General features: G+C 37.7%; 1 protein-coding gene across 1 annotated transcript in view; it reads left to right on the forward strand.

Moving 5' to 3' along the window:
- GORAB (golgin, RAB6-interacting) overlaps positions 1–16,288 on the forward strand; it is a 55,817-nt gene extending 39,529 nt beyond the window's left edge. Inside the window, 4 exon segments of the mRNA XM_006872659.1 lie at positions 854–1,211; positions 3,960–4,061; positions 6,933–7,073; positions 15,829–16,288. Of these exon segments, the coding sequence (XP_006872721.1) occupies positions 854–1,211; positions 3,960–4,061; positions 6,933–7,073; positions 15,829–16,288 (1,061 nt within the window).
- Positions 16,289–17,851: the final 1,563 nt, after the last annotated feature.

Raw genomic sequence — 17,851 nt, forward strand, 5'->3', positions numbered from 1 at the left:
CAGACTGCAAAGCCATTTGAACTGCAAGGTTGGCAGTTCAAGCTCACCAGCTGCTCCTTGGAAACCCTATACAGGGTCGCTATGGGTCAGAATCGACTTAACAACAACAATAAACCCTATGCAGGATTTCTATGAGTCAGAACCAACTCCATGGAACACTACTGCCACCACCAACACAATATATCATTTGATTTCTGTACTTCTGTTTCCATGAGTATTGACTGTGGATCCAGCCAAAATGAAGTCTTTGTCAACTTCTCTGTTCATCATGATGTTATTTATAGGTTGTTAGGATTTTCATTTTCTTTATACTGAGGTGCAATCTATACTGATGGCTATGGTCTTTGATCATCAGTAAATACTTAAGTCCTCTTCATTTTCAGCAAGCAAGTTGTATCATCTGTATATTGCAGTTTGTTAATGAGTCTTTCTGCAATCTTGATGCCAGGTTCTTCTTCATATAATACAGCCTCTTGGATTCTTTGCTCAGCGTACATATGGAATAAGTATAATGAACGGATACAACCCTGGCATACATATTTCCTGATTTTAAACCATTCGGTATCCCCTTGTTTTATTTGTAGAACTGCCAATTGGTCAATGTACGGATAGGTTCCTCATGAGCACAATTACGTGCTATGGTATACTAGCCTTTGCAATGTTATCCATAATTTGTTATAATCCACACTGTCAAATGGTATTCATAATAGAGAAGGGAAAGCCAACCAAACAAAAAAACTCTCTTGAATTGTTACTTATCAAAGTTTAATGTTGTTAATACTTAAGTGTCTTAGAGAAACTAGTTTTTTTGTGCTGACTCAAAGGAATTGTCCTCACTTTGTCTTTGTTACAGATCCATTTGAATCACAGCGGCGTCGCCCCATGAACAAAAGTCGACAGCAACTTCAGCGAGAAAAAGCCCTTCAAGAACAAAGCCAAAAACTTGGACTTCAAGATGGATCAACCTCATTACCTCCAGAACAGTTGCTTTCTGCAACAACTCAGAGATTTAATACTCAAAAACCACATCCCTCTCTTCCTGTTCCTCCTGTTACACCCCTCTCTCCTACTGAGGATGGAAAACAACAGGGGGCCAAAAGTCAGCCAAGGGAAGTGGTGTTTGAAAATTCCCATGATGGGAACCTCAACAAAAAAGTTGAGGTTCTACCTCCAAAGCCAGATTGCAAATTGGAGAAAAAGAAAATGGAATTGTTAGTAAGTCTATATATCCATGAGATTTTTCTCCCATTTAACTTTTTTTTTTTTCCTGTCGAACTTTGAGGAAATGCAGGTTTTAACATTTCCTCCATCTTACACTAAAACCTGGAAATCTGATGAATAAACTGCTGAAAGATAACCACCATCCAAATTTATTCTATGCCAGGCACCACTGGGCATTTTATGCTTTTGTGATTTTGTTTTTACAGTGCATGTTTATTATTTTTACTTCACCGATAAACGATCTAGGACTCAGGAAAGATACTATTTTTCCAAAGCTAATATGCAGATAAGTAGTATAGTTGGGATTCACATATAAGTCTATCTGGACCCAATGTGTATGCCTTCTCCAGCAACCAAAAGTAGTTTTTCGTATGTATAATCTCTCTCCCCTAACTCAACTAACCTTAAACTTCCAGACTGGGGCTGTATTGGCCCAGAAAAGGAAACTTTGTGAAGAGACATAAAAAGGAGACAGTCATGGGAAAGAGAATAGGAAATTGCAGGGACTAATTATGTAATTTGTTTGCCTCATTAGATTTCTTTGTAAGTCTATATTTAATATTGTATTTGTATTAGAAACCACTTATATACATAATTTGGTTTGTTGTTGTTAAGTGCTGTCAAGTCAGTTCTGACCCAGAACAACCCTGTGTTGGGTTTCCGAGGAGCAGCTGGTGTACTTGAATTGCTGACCTTGTGGTTCAGACCGACTTTGCAGTCTAGCGCATTAACCCACAGCACCACATCAGGTGCTATGTTTTATATTCTTATGAAATGTGCCAGTCTGTGACTTGTGGATTCTTACTGGAATGTATTAATTTTAGAGCATGTGTTCTAATATCTTTCCCTGTTTCTTTATTTCCTCATGTTATATCACTCAAGGGAAAGTAAAGATGGCATTTGCTTCCGTTTTTTATATTCTGAGTCTTTTATTTTATAAGTTGTTTTTTTTTCCATTATTGCTGAAATATTTTTAAATCTCTGCTGATCCAGATCTGCACTATGTGTTTAAATTGTTTCTTACCCGTAAAGGGTTTGTAGCTAATAAATCATTGTGACCAGATATAAAATTGCATGATCTATGAAATAAACATTGAATAAGTACATGCAAATATATTTAAATCTCTTTAAGGAGTCCTGGTGTGGCACTGTGGGCTAATGCGTCAGACTGCAAAGTCGTTTGAACTGCAAGGTTGGTAGTTCAAGCTCACCAGCTGCTCCTTAGAAACCCTATACAGGGTCGCTATGGGTTGAAATCGACTCGACGGCACTTAACAACAACAACTCAAGTACTGAGATATGGTCCAACTCATAGCAACAGTGTTTCCCAGGAGCAACCTTGAGGTTAATAGTGCAGTGTTTATCCTACAATGCTATACCAGGACTCAAGAATAATAGAACGTTCATGGGAGAAGAGCAGGAGTGGAATGTGGAATGCTATCCATAGAGCCAGTGATACCAGAGATGGAGGGAGAGATGAGGACATGGAGAGATAGAGCAGTGGAGGACTATAGACTCATGGGAAGAGAAAGGCTGTGTGCTGGTGGCCAGGAGGCAGGCTTGCAGAATGTGCCCTTTGGTTGTTTAACTGATTGAATATTTTTGAGTGTGTTTGTGTACATCTCAAAAAAAAAAAAAACAGGGAATAGAAGCAATTACTATTGAATGATGATTCATGGCAAGGATTGTAATCATTGCAATGAAATGAAATACAATAAGATGAGTGTAAAACTGATGTTCGCCCATGTAAACTATCACTCAATTCACAATAAAAACTTAAAGAAAAAAAAATAGTAGAGCCTTAGAAATCAAAGGCCTTGGAAGCATAAGCCCCCTGCCTAGTCAGTTCTGGGATACAGTAGGATCTGACCAAGGCCTCCGAGGTGGAGATATCCACATCAAAATAATGGTTAGAGAGAACACATACATCAACATTTAAGACCATTTGGGATAGAGTGCTGAGAATGGCAAAATAAAGTGCCTGATGAAGTGCCTCTTCTAGTTAAAAAGAGAAATGGCCAAATGCTAGCACTGAAGTGGAGGTGGTAAGATCTTTGGTTTAATTATGGCTGTAAGACTTGACAATAGTAAGAGTAAAATCACCTTATCATTACCTTAAGTTGACTTGGAAATTTTTAATACTGTGCTTTCAGAGTTCAACAGATTGGGAAATAAATTCATGTTTTCAAGTCTTTGGGGCATTTTTCTAACCCAGTATTCACTCAAGTCTTAGTTAACAGTGTTTCAGAAAGAGATGAACGAATTGAAACACAATACATGAAGTGAACATTGGTTATGATAGTCTTAAAGATGTTAAGGTGGTTGAAACTTTCATTTATAGAAAACTCTGAAAGGTAAGAATATAACAGATGGCATCAGCTACAGTCCAATATATTTTGATCTCCATTTAGCATATAATACCTAATTAACTTACACAAGCTTCTTTGTACTCCTAAAAAGAGCCACAATTACTTTGGCTTCCAGTTTGTGGGTTCCTAGATTATATACATAAAATAGACTTCAAAGGGCCAATTTATGTCAGTCTTCCTTACTTAAGATCATAGTCTTTGTTCTTATTAGGATAAAATAACGAGCTGCAGATGAGTTCCTTTTAAGAGGACTTTTGAAAGAAAATATACATAATCTGGTTGACTAAATTTTATACTTAGGGCACAGGCTGGTAAGGTGTGGGTAGCAGTCTCTTTCATAACTCACATATATACATTGTTGTTCCCCAGGCAAGAAAAATCTCGTTGGGAAGTTCTCCAACAAGAACAACGGCTAATGGAAGAGAAAAATAAACGTAAAAAAGCTCTTTTGGCCAAAGCTATTGCGGAAAGGTGAGGCACATGAGCCAAGAATGTTGTTTGTAACTTTAAGTCAGTCAATCATGTTTTAAATTTATTTTCTGTTCTAATACATGAAATTCATAAAATAAACATTGGTTATTGTCTTAAGGATGTTAAGGTAGTGGAAACTTCCATTACAGAAAACTCTAAAAGGTAAGACTGTAACAGATGGTGTCAGCCACTGACACAGTGTCAAAAATAAACTGATGATTTCGATACAGTGATCTGAGATTAATTTTTTAAATTATTTAGGCTTTATAAATGATGCCTAAAATGTGATTGTCTTAACAGATTAAGGAGGACTTTTTAAGCACAACTCACACTGAGTATATAAATACAGATGCATTTGAAACTTAAAGATGAGCATCAGGGTTTTCAGTTTTAACTGTCACAGTGGTGAGGTTTTCTGCTCCCGTAAAGATTTACAGCCTCAGAAACCCTACACAGGGTCGCTGTGAGTTGGAACTGACTTGACAGCACATAACCACGGCCGTACATTCATAAGGGAAGGAGTCTATAACTGGCAACAAATGGAAGTTTTAATTTTGATGTAAGGTCTTAATCATCTGGCATGTAGTGGCGTAATGTATTCTGCATAAGTGACTTACACTCCCACAAATCTTAGTTGTGTTTTCCATGACATTTTTCGTAAATAATTTACTGTGCACGCATACATCACTTGATGTGGTTTAACCTTTTGCTAATGACTCAAGGTCACTCTTGTGAGCACTGACTGTCACACACTCAGTGAAATTCAGTTTTATTTCACATGTCAGGGTTTGTCAGTGATCGTTCCTCCTTGACATCTTCACTCTCTTTGCGCCCACCTTGAGCATCAGCAATAGTCCCATTCAAGTCACACTTCCCATGCCCCGCCCCCCACTCTTCCTGCCCATTTAGTTTGTAGTTCACTTTGCTGTGGCTTTAGGAAATTGACAAAACTATTATTGTTTGAGAGGCTCGGATGCACTTTGGGGGGAGTTGGAAGGGTGCTGAGAGAGACAGAAGATAGCCATAAGGGTTATCGAAATTTTATTTCCAGAGGGATGTATTCAAAAGTGTTGGGTTTTGTTTTTGTTTTTTGTTTTCTTCCCCCTCTTACTAGTGCACCTTGATCTTTCATGGAGTCCTGGTAGGGCGCTGTGGGATAAGCAATTCAACCCTACCAGCCCCTCCATAGAAACCCTAGAGAGCATTGCTGAGTCGGAGTCGGAACCAACTCAATAGCACTTAACAACAGTAACGACCGATGCACCTTGATGTTTCATGAAGCCTAGGAAGTATACAGCTCGCTGAATTTCTTTTGTTTTAAGAAGCAACATATTAAAAAACTAGTGCCCTCTTTTGGTTTTCTATTAGAGAGATTATGGAAAAGCACTTCAGTTTTGAGGCAGCAGAGAAGTTATTCTTTTGAGCATTTTTATAAAGAAATGTACAGGGATAGACTCACTCTTCCCCTAAATGCTTTATATATGAGACAGCACCAACGTAGGTGGAAATATGAGCAGTGAAGTACATGAAGTAAAAGAATCATACTGGTAAATGTGTTTTTGTAGGCAGGGATCACAAGTAAATGCATAGTGGAGTAGGTCTCCAGAGAATGATCTTGGGCATTTCATGACTAAGTTGAGCAGAATTAGGAGGAATGATTGGGTTTTGTCATTCAGTAGTTTTTGAGTATCATAAATGGGCAGAATTTATTCTTAAAATAAGTTGCAGTATGGTGGTTTTATGTGAGGGTTTTCTTCCTGTTCAAGAACATGTATGAAATTGAGAAATGAGTGAAATCATGATTAAAGATTTGCTTTTGGGTTTGCCTGTTCTGCTTCTTAATTGTGTATTGTATTTGGGGGTGGTAAGGAGATTGAGAGATAATGAGGTTGGATGTGCTTTTAAAGAAGGAAAGAAGAAAGTGTTTGCTTTGGAGCCCCACACATAATTTTAAAGACCTGTAGTTATGTCTGGAGGACAATAATCAAAGCAATAAAAGTTTAGGGAAATGAGTCCTAAGAAAGTAAAAACTAAAAGATATGTTTTCAGACATATCAAGAAATGGTGTTTGTTAATGGTAGGCGTCTCTTCTCAGTGTCTGCTAAGTTCCAGACAAATGGAAATGAGCTTAACAGGAAGACAAATTTAAGAGTTAAAAATTCAGAAGACTATGTAAGATGTTCTGATGAAAAGGGAATAGAGATGTATTCTTTTAATACTTATTCTTTTTATGAGATGAATATAGATCACAGGTGAATGATTTATTGGGATGTTTTTAAACTTTATTTTCTCCTGTATGTATGTGTGTATGTATGTGTGTGTGTGTGTGTGTCTATGTGTGTGTGTGTTTATATATGGTGGTGGTGGTTGGTGGTGGTTATGTGCTGTAGAATCATTGGTTCCGACTCATAGCGACCCTGTACTGGGTTTCCGAGGTTGTAAATCTTAACAGGAGCAGAAAGCCTCATCTTTCTCTCGCGGAACAGCTGGTAGTTTCGAACTGCCGACCTTGTGGTTCACAGCCCGATTCCTAACCACTACGCTACCAGAGCTCCTTGTGTGTGTGTGTGTATACAGATTTTCTAACAGCATATATATATATATATATATATATATATCTGGAAACATAAGGGGAAAATCTCAAATGTAAACTAAGAGAGATGTAACAAAATGTTACCTGTATTTAAGTTTTTGTAATTTTAAAAATTTAAACTGTGTATGTACATATAAATACATATATATGTCATTCAGATACCACCATTGGTATAGGAAATAACCACATAATAGCTTGTCTTTTTTCCGCCTTAAATTTTGTATGAATATACAGTTTTATAAGTATCTGTTTTCCCACTCATCTTCCTGATTTTCTAGGTCTAAAAGAACACAGGCAGAGACCATAAAACTAAAGCGGATCCAGAAGGAGTTACAAGCTTTAGATGACATGGTGTCAGCTGACATTGGAATCCTCAGGAACCGGATTGATCAAGCCAGCCTAGACTATTCATATGCCCAGTGAGTTTTGTAAACTGAAAACTCTGATCAGGGAGTCCATTTAAATTGATGTCCATTGCTGTCCAAGTGAGGTTGTTGTTGTCATTGTTATATGCCGTGGAGTAGGTTCCGACTCATAGCGACCCTGTACAGGGTTTCTGATGTTGTAAATCTTTACGGGAGCAGAAAGCCTCATCTTTCTCCTGCGGAACAGCTGGTAGTTTTGAACTCCTGCGGTTTGCAGCCCAATTCGTAACCACTACGCTATACTTTTGTGCCTATCATTATTTAAGCTTCAGAACAACCCCAGCAGGTGCTGCATTTTCTTGTTTTTTTTTTTTGATAATTCAGGTACCTCCTCCTTTGTGAAGATTTCCTTAACTCTGTTCTATAGCTTACCTTGTTATATGCTAGTTAGAACATATCTATAGCTTACCTTGTTATATGCTAGTTAGAACATTTCTATAGCTTACCTTGTTATATGCTAGTTAGAACATTTCTTAGATTATTTACTTAAATTTTAGTCTTTCCTGTTAAATCATCAGCTGTTAATATTTGGGACTCTGTTTTTATTAATCTCTTACAGTCTAACAAAGTAAATGCCATATAGCAAACTCTGAGTAATTATTTCTTACCTCATGGAATTATCTGAATGACTCACCACAAAACATGGAACTATTATGTCTCAGTCAATATTAATACTCTATTCTTTATACTCCAAGTTTATACCCTTCCCATTAAGAAATTTGGATTGAGATGATCATTATGAGATTGAAGCCTTGTTCTCATTTTAGTTTTCCTCAAAGTAGCATGATCTACTTTATTTTTTTAAAAAGCTTAGGAGTATGAGGGGGCTTCCAAAGTTCATGGGAAACAGACTTAAAACATAATGGAATTCTTCCACAAACTTTTTGAATCCACATTATATTTTAAAGAAAATACAACTCCATCTTGGAAACTTGAAACTTTTTAAATTTTATTTTCGATTGTCCACTGCACAAATTGATTTGATGTATATTTTCTTGGTTTCAACCACTAGCATTTTTTAAAGAGAAAAAACCATCATGGAATATTTGGAAAATGAACTAACACATGTAAAGAATTACATGGACTTTGCAAACAGATAAAAAGGGCAAAAAATTAACTCAGATTTCAGGGTTTTCTGTTCTTTCAACATTGCTTTAATCATCTTGGTTTGTCTTTTTTCACAAGAGAACGCCGTGTTAATGACTCAGTTTTGCATCTCTCTCTGTAACACTGGAAATCAATCCGAATGCCTCATTAACCCAGGGTAAACCACAGCATCAGAATGTTTATATAACAGTTTAATAAAGTGGAAATGCTTGATTGTGGTTTTCAGTACACTGTTTGGTGTTTAAGAAGTTTGTAGCTGTCCTTGTGATTTTTGTAATTGTAGTTTGACCGACCGTATACTACTAAACTAAATGGGTTGCCTTTATTAATTAACTTGCTAAGTTATTGCCATCAGTAGCTGATAACTGGAATTTCCAGATTTCTATTAAGGAGGTAACCAGGATTTTATTAAGAGTAAACTAATCCTTCATTTTTAGCATATTTTATTCTCTGTACCATAAGTTTGCCAGAGGAACATTTTAATTCCTTTGTAGTTTCTTATATAAATAATTAAGATTATAAGGTGTGGTGCTGGCAACCTCAGCTGAAAAATAATCTGGTTATGTTTTAAATTTGTCTTATGTGTAGGTTGTGTAAGGGTACCTTTGCATATTGAATATTATATAACTGATACTATAGTTTTAGCCTTCAGAGAACAACAGAGACGATGGAATTGCTAAAGAAGAAAATATCCCATAATCTATAAATATTCCTAATAAAATTGTCGTAGACTTTTATGTCTTTGATGTTGCTTAATAAAAGTAAAGATGATGATTTCTTTTCCTTACTGACACTGACATTGTTGTATGTAAGTGGATATTGTGTGAGACTGATTTTGTAAGCCTGAGCACTTGTGCTAAGTCAGAAAGAAGCCTAGAAGACTGTGACTAGAACCAGAATTGTGCCTTCTTGTTCATGCATAAGACCACATTTGTGAAATTTCCAACTATAGTAATTGAGAAACTAGAAATTGGTGAAATAATGTTATGATTCAAATTTCTAGTAGAGATATGATTTGTTGTCGTTGTTGTTGTTGTTAAACAAGTTTAGTCCTATAGTGCCAGGAGGTTCTTAAACCAAACCTACTACCATTGAGTCAGTTCTTTTGCATGTGATCTTATAGGACAGGGTAGTATTGCTCCTTAGGGTTTCTGAGACAGCTTCGTCTTTCTCCTGTAGGGCAGCTGGTAGGTTCAGATCCCAATGCTTAACCCACTGTACCCCAGGGCTCCTTTGGAGGTCCCTACTTGGCACAAATGGTTTGTGCTTGACTACTAACTTGAAGATTGATGGTTCAAACCCAGTTAGCGGTACTGCAGAAGAAAGATATGGGGCGATCTGCTTGCCTAAATATTACAGTCAAGAAAACCCCATAGAACAGCGTGAGAGTAGAGATATCTCTGAGGAGACCTGCGCTGGGAATGTGCCAGCTTGAGAAAATAGCAGGTTCTGCCGCTAACAGTTAGAATTATAGAAGATATATACATGTATGTGTGTATTTCAGTCCTAAGTATAACAGGAATAATGTATCCTTGAATAATTCAAATGGTCATTAGGTGCTTTCAAGTCAGTTTCAACTCATAGCGAGCCCTTGGGAAAGAGTAAAACTACCTCATAGGGTTTCTATACTGTCATTTTTATGGGAGCAGATTGTCAGGTATTTATTCTACAGAGCTGCTAAGTAGTTAATGTACTGACCTGTTAACCAAAAGGTTGGAGGTTCAAGTCCACAAAGAGATACCTCAGAAGAAAGGCCTGGTAATTTACTTATGAAAATACTAGCCACCAGAAACCTTATGAAACATAGTTCTGCTCTGACACCTGTGGGATTGTTTGGAATGAGTCAACAGCAACTGGTTTGGTTATACCAAGAAAAAAATGATCACTAGTTCCCATGTGCATTTAATAACCGCCGGTTATAAATCGGGCTGCTAACTTCAGGGTCAGCAGTTTGAAACTACCAGCTGTTCTGTGGGAGAAAGATGCAGCTTTCTGCTCCTGTAAAGATTTATAGCCTTGGAAACCCTGTGCTGGGTCTCTATGAGTCAGAACCAACTCCAGGGCACATAACACCTGCCCCACCCCCCAAGTTTGTTTATGTATATCATTTTATGAATACTTTATGGAAGTGAGAATAAACATGATTACGGAGAAACAGTGTTATTTGGAGTTTTAATAAAATTCTAAGCATAATAAAAATCTTAAAGGGGAGACACACAAGAATACCCAAATGTGTAGATAGTACTCATTCAACCTAGCTTCGATGGCTTGGTATTAGAACTCAACTAGAGGAAGATAAAAAAACAAATAATTTTTGATAAAGAAAACAAAGGGAGATGCACAAGAACGCCCAGATTTGTAGATAGTACTCATTAGCTATAGCCTCAGTGACTTGATGACCAGAATTTGACTAAAGGAAGATTAAAAAAAACTATTTTTAATAAAGGAAGCAAATGTAAATTACCACAGTTTAATGAATTTGGCTTATACTTATGGATGTAGTAACTCAAAATACCAACTGCGAGGGAAGGCATTTTCACATCAAGCATCAATCCTATTTCCTCTCTATACAGGGTTGATAGGGGTGGGCAACTTAGACATTGACTACCTACAATGAATGCAGTGACTATAAAGGCACGAAGTGACTGGCTTACACATTTTCACAAGGGATTTTAGTTTCAGAGTATGTGGGGGAAGATAGAATCCCCACTAAATAGTTTTCATCTTGTCTAGACGAGTCTGGTGAAAGGAGATGAGGATACAATTCTTATGATTCAATAGTGAGTAATTGTTATCATGACTGATTGTGACTGTCATAACTGTAAAGGTAGAAGTTTTGTAACAAAAAGGGGGGAGTAGTTAATTTTACAGTCCAGAAACAGAGGACTCTAGGACCATCAAAGGAAAAGAGAACAAGTAGAATGTGGGACCCTGTCCAGAGAAGCAGCAACACCAGAGATGAGGACATGGATAAATAGAGTAGCTGAGGACTCTAGACTTATGGAAAGAGAAAGGCTGCATGCTAGCAGCCAGGAGGCAGGCTTTCAGAATGTGCCCTTTGGTTGTTCAAATTATTAGATATTCCTGGATGTTTTGTGTACATCAAAAAAACAGAGGGAATAGAAGCAAATACTGCTGAATGATGATGCATGGAGGAGGTTGTATTCATTGCAAGGAAACACTGAGTGTAAAACCAGTGTTCTCCCATGTAAACTATCAATCAATTCACAATAAAAACTTTAAAAAAAATTCTTAATAAAAATACTGCCCCATCCTTTTAGCAACACTGCCAAGATATTTGTAAAATATTATGTGATTACATTCTTCCTGTTAAATTGACATGGAATGAGGGATATCATTGTTGATGTCAGATGACTCTTGGCTTAAAGTAGAGAAGAAAGATGCTTACCTGTGTTTTATTGACTACACAAAAGCTTTCAATTGTGTGGATCAGGATAAGCTATGAACAACATTGAAAAGAATAAGTATTCCAGAACACTTCATTGTGCTAAGGAGGAACTTGTACATAGACTAGGAGGCAATTGTTCAAACTGAATAAGGGAACCACCAAATGGTTTAAAATAAGGAAAAATGTGTGCCTGCATTGTATTTTTTTACCATACTTAGTCAATGAGCACATAAAACAAGAAGCTGGATTATATAAAGAAAAATGTGGCATCAGGGTTGGAGGAAGACTCATTAACAACCTGTAATAGACAGCTGATACAACCTTGTTTGCTGAAAATGAAGACTTAAAATACTTAGAGGAAGATCAAAGACTACAACTTTTGCTATGGGTTGCATCTCAATGTAAAGAAAACAAAGATGTTCACCACTGGACCAATAAACTACATCCATATAAATGGAGAAAATATTGACATTGTCAAAGACTTCAGTTGCTCGGATTAACTGCCAACACTCATGGAAGCAGCAGTCAAGAAATCAGACAACATATTACATTGGGCAGATCTGCAGAAGACCTTTAAAATGTTGAAGAGCAAAGATGTCAGTTTGAGGACTAAGGTACACCTGACACCATGGTATTTTCAGTAACCTCATATGCATGCGACAGTTGGACAGTGAATACTGCTGACTGTAAAAGAATTGATGCATTTGAGTTATGGCATTGGAGAAGAATACCAAAAGTACCAGGGACTTCAAAAAGAACAAACAGATCTTTGTTGGGAGAAGTACAGCCTTGGAAGAGTGCTCCTTGGAAGTCAGGATGGCCAGACTTTGCCTCCATACTTTGGACATTATTATCAGGGACCAGTTCCTGGAGAAGGATATCGTGTTTGGTAAGGTAGAGGGTCAGAGAAAAAGAGGAAGACCTCCAACGAAATGGATTGACACAGTGGCAGCAGCAGTGGGCTCAGGCATAGCAGTGATTGTGAAGTTGGCCTAAGACTGGGCAGTATTTAGTTTTATTGTACACAGGGTCACTATGAGTCAATGCCAACTCGATGGTACCTAATAACAACAACTGAAATGAGACATATTCAAATATATTTTTCACTCTTTTTTTTTTTACATTTTTATTGTAAATCATGTGGTAGTTTACATGGGAGAACATTAGCCTTATATTCATCCTTTCTTATTTCCTTCATTGCCATGGTTACAATCTCATCCATGCATCATCAAACAATCAAAGGGTACACCCCGCAAGCCTGCCCCCCAGCTGTCAGCACACAACCCTTCACCCTCCCTGGGTCTACAGTTCCCAGACGCTCCATCTCTCCACGTCATCTTCTCTGCCTCCATCTCTGGCATCACTACTTCTCTGAGTAGGGTCCCGCATTCTGCTCTTCTCCAGAGGGACGTCTGCTCCTGGACTATAAAGTCAACCACTCCTGTCCTTTTGTTACAAAACATCTACCTTTACGTTTCCAACACTCACAGTCAGTCCTGATAGCAATTATTAGGTGGTGTTGTTATGTGCGGTTCTGACCCATAGCGACCCTGCACAGGGTTTCCAAGGCTGTAAATCTTTACGGGAATGGCTGGTAGTTTCGAACTGCCGACCTTCAGGTTAGCAGCCCGATTCGTAAACACTACGCTACCAGAGTTTAGGTAGGTCATGTTTTTCTAAAAATGTATCCATCTCGTCTAAGTGTTCAAATTTGTTGGAGTACATTTTCATAGTATTCTGTTATTCTCCTTTTGATTTCCTTTGGTTGGTTCTGTTATGACATTGTCCATGTGTTATTTGTGGCTTCTCCCTCTTTTCTTTTGTTAGGTTTGCCAATGGTCTGTCGATTTTGTTAATTTTTCAAAGAACCAGCTTCTTGTCCTGTTGATTTCTTCTATAGTTTCCAGTTTTCTATCTCATTTATTTCTGCTCTAATCTTTATTATTTCTTTTCTTTGGGTGACTGTAGGTTCCCTCTGTTGGTCTGTTTCTAATTGTTGGAAATACTGTGTTATGTGTTAATTTTGGGTTTTTTTTCTTTTTGAATGTGTGTGTATATTGCAATCAGTTGTCCTCTCAGCACTGTTTTAGCCATGTACCAAACATTTTGGTGTGTTTTCGTTTTTCCGAATTCCTTCTCAGGTATTTCCAAGGCCTGCCCTCCTTCCATTATGGAGTAGAGGTCTACCTCCAGATCATTTGTCTCAATCACTTTATCTTGTTTCTGGACATGTGCTGATATGGTTATCTGTTTTTGCTTCTTGGGCATGTTCAGTGGATAGCTGTGGCCTTAATATATTGAGTGTGTGTTTTGGTATTTTCTGGGCTTTCTGATTGCCTCCAGATAGATGTGATCAGAAGATGGGCTTCCCTTTTCATTCTTCTTATTACTTAACTCAGAGTAACTGTCATAGGTGTTGTCTGCCTTCCTGGTGTATGGCAGTTGGTATTGGTTCTTGCCTGGATTGTAGGGTTTTATAGGGTGTGATTGTAGCAATTGCTGTCTCTTAATATAGGGAGAGAAAGGGTCCCCTAAAGGTAAAACAGCAACAGCAAAAAGAAAAAAAGCAACAGATTGGATACTGTAGTCTATAATTGCAGAAAAGAAAGAAGAGAGAGCAAGAAAAATAAAAAGTCTGTAGCCTAATATGAGTATGACTTGAATATCCACTTTCAGCTTCTTGCCTTCAAGGCCACCTAAAAAATTTCAAGATGCTACTGTTGGCTGTTCTGATATAACTCCAGATTTAACTTTCAGCCTGTTTTGTTTTTATTCTAGCTCTCCCACTTCACAACCCCCATTCTGGCCTTTTTCCTAGTGATAAATAGTTCAGGGCTGGCTGTGGCTGTTTTGTGCCGCCATTTGGTTTTATGCCAAATCTGCCTTTTTAAATTTGAGGAGGTCTGTGCACATGGGTAGTAGAACCCTCCAGGGGTGGGGGAGGTGTCCGCTCGCTCAGGCACCCTCTCTAGTCACCAGACTGGAGGTGCTCAGACGAGGCCAATGAACAGATACCAAAAAACAACAACAACAAAAAAAAAAACCAGAACAAAGTATTATCTTTATCTCCAAGGTTCCCTCAAGCGTCAGTCCATGGCTGGTCTGCTTGCTCCCTCACTTGTTCTCGCCACTCGGTGTCGCCCAAGTTGTCAAACCTGGTGGGTTCAAAGTATGAAAGTTTGTGTTTCCGCTACAAGTTCTACTGGCTATAAGCCTTCAAACTTTTTAAATACTCTTATATATGTAGTTCAGAGTTTTGGAGCTATCCCCTGAAACTCTTTCATCTGGTATTCTGTGTTATTGCTGACAGAGATCTTTACTACACTCTGCCCTATCTGCCATCAAGCCCCGCCTCTCACTCACTAATTTTTGAATTTGAGAAAATTCACATAGGGTATCATTTTCTGAAGACTCATTAGCAGATATTTCACATGTATCACTTCATCATCTAGAGTTCATATCTCTTCATTTGTATTTGTTTCTCCTAGTGCCGCCATACCAGATTGCCACAAATCAAGTGACTTAAAATGACGGGAACATATTCTCTCATAGTTATGGAAGCCAAAAGTACAAATCAAGGCATTGGCAGAACTGCACTCCTCTCTGGTCTTAAGGGGTGAATCCATCCTCTCCTCTTCCAGCTTCTAGGGACTACAAGTGTTGCTTGGCTTTTGGCTGCATCACTCCAGTCTGTACCTGTATAGTCACCTAGCCACCACCTCTTCTCCCACGAAACTCTTTGTGTGTCTCATTAGAATGCTTGTGATTACATTTGGAGCCTATAGGGATAATTTCATTCCAATTGTTGTTAGGTGCCATCGAGTCAACAACTGACTCATAGTGATCCACAATAAACTTCTCCTGTCTAGATCCTTAATTTAATCACATCTTTTGCCATATAAGGTAATATTCAGTTTTGTCACATAAGGTTTTGTATTCACAGCTTTTGGAGATTTGGAACTGAATATATGTTTGGGGATTCATTGCTCAGTCTTCCCCTGACTTGTCTAATAACTGTAACATGTCTTTCTTGGTCATTTTTAGGATGTAGAAGTTTCAGCAGCAGCTTCCTTATTTATCTATGGTTTAGACAAGTGTTAATAAAGCATTAATGGGCATATTTTATTTTCTGTTTTTCTCTGATTTTGTATGCAATTAGAATTTTCATACCTTCCTTTGAATTTCTTCTTCAATGGAAAAGTAATGGACTACTTTTTGTACCTGTACTTGCAGGAAGCGTTATGACAAGGCTGAAGCAGAATATGTTATAGCATAGCCAGATCTGCAGTGCAAGACTGAAATTAAAGAGCAACTCACTGAGCATCTTTGTACAATCATCCAACAAAATGAGCTCCGTAAGGCCAAAAAGTTGGAGGAATTGATGCAACAGCTGGATGTACAAGCTGATGAGGAGGCTTTGGAACTTGAAGTTGAGGTGGAAAGATTGCTACAGGAACAAGAAACAGAATCAGGAAAACAAATGGCTTCTTCAGAGGGGCCAAGTCAGCCTTCTGGGGACAGGGTGACTTTAGGAATTTCTAAAGAAGATACAAAGCATCAAGAAAGAACTTCTTCCCCAAAGGTAGATGAACAATGTGAAAATTCGAGTAGCAGCTCCTTTCTTAGTTCAAAGTGCCCAAATCAAGACATTAAAACACCTGTAAGTGACATTTCAGCTTTTCTGCCCACATGAAGTACCAGTGTTTGTTCTTTTCAACAAATATGATATGTGATAAAATATACTTTTGTTATAGATTATTTCATGACTTCTGATAAAAAAAAGTCTCTTCACAATGAATTTTTGAACTCATGACTGTATTTAGTATTTTAACACATTTGAGCATTCTGAAGTGTCAAATTATGGTAATTTTATATCAAGGAGTATATTTTACCTTGTTTGTATCCACTTCCTTCAATGTATCATTATTACTAGGTGAAAGAAAGTAACTTAAAACGATGAAAGCAAGCCTACACTGTTTTTAAACGTGTTAAATACAGGAAAGTAAAATGACAGTGATAGTATGTAATCAAATTACAAAACTTTTCCTGAGAGAAGAGTTGAAAATGGGAGTACTATTCTGCCTAATTAGACATAAACATTACTACGTGCAAAAGAGAAAGACTAGTAGCAAGTTTATGCATCTAATTAGACTTTCCTGGAAGTGTAAAGCCGCTTAGAAGGTGCAGTTTATTAAAGAACCAGACAACTTAAACTGCCACAGCCTTTGTCTTAAATAATACCTTTTAAATGGTTTTCATTTACAACTTGAATTTTGGTTAATCCATGCATGTAGACTTCTCCCCGTCTCCCAGCTGTGTGTGCAACACATTTTGCACACTACCAAAACCCAGACTTTTAAGTCGACTCCCATACATGGTAACCCCTGGTATTTCAGAGTAGAACTGCACTCCACAGGCTTCTCCGTGGCTGTCATCTGACAGAAGTAGATAAAGTAGGTATTCAGGTTTTGCTCCTAAGGTGTTTCTGAATGGACTCAGAGTGCCAGTCTCTCAGTCAAGTGTATAACCATTTGGACCCCCCAGAGATGCCCACAGACACTACATATATATATAACTTGACCATTAATTTGTAGTGCGGTGGCTTCTTAAGATAAGCACTGGACTGCAAATCACAGGGTGTGTGGTTCGAGCCTCGCCAGCCTCTCCGCAGGAAAAAGATAAGGTTTCTGCTCTCGTGAAGATTTAAAGCATCAGAAACCCTTTATATAGCAGGGTTGGAGAACCTTTTTCTGCCAAAATTTATAAAATCATTCACGGGCCATACAAAATTATCATCTTAAAACATTAGCCTGCTATATTTGGTCAAACATTTAATTAACTCACCCCTAGTGAGATGGCTGGTACTATGGTTGTTTTGGCAGGGTTAGATTGAATGATTTTGTGGGCCTCAGATGGCCCGTGAGCTAACTGTTCCCCACCCCTGCTTTACAGGGCTGCTATGAGTCAACCAACTTGACGACAACAACAACCATTAATATAAGTCTTTTCTTTGATTAAGGTACTGATTTGTTAAATTAATCCAAAATGGATTGTAATGAAATAAAATTGCCACTTGAGATGATCAGAAAAATTGATGTATTTTCTGTAAAGTTATCTGTCAGTGTGTCTTATATGTTAGGGACATTATCCTGTCATAAAACATTGAATTGTAAAAATGTTGGGTCTTATTATTACTTAAAAGTAATTTTATTAATTGTTTATTACTAATACTTGATCACTACATTATGCCATATGT

This window comes from Chrysochloris asiatica, unplaced genomic scaffold (genome assembly GCF_000296735.1).
Source record: "Chrysochloris asiatica unplaced genomic scaffold, ChrAsi1.0 scaffold00207, whole genome shotgun sequence".
Classification (NCBI taxonomy): domain Eukaryota; kingdom Metazoa; phylum Chordata; class Mammalia; order Afrosoricida; family Chrysochloridae; genus Chrysochloris; species Chrysochloris asiatica.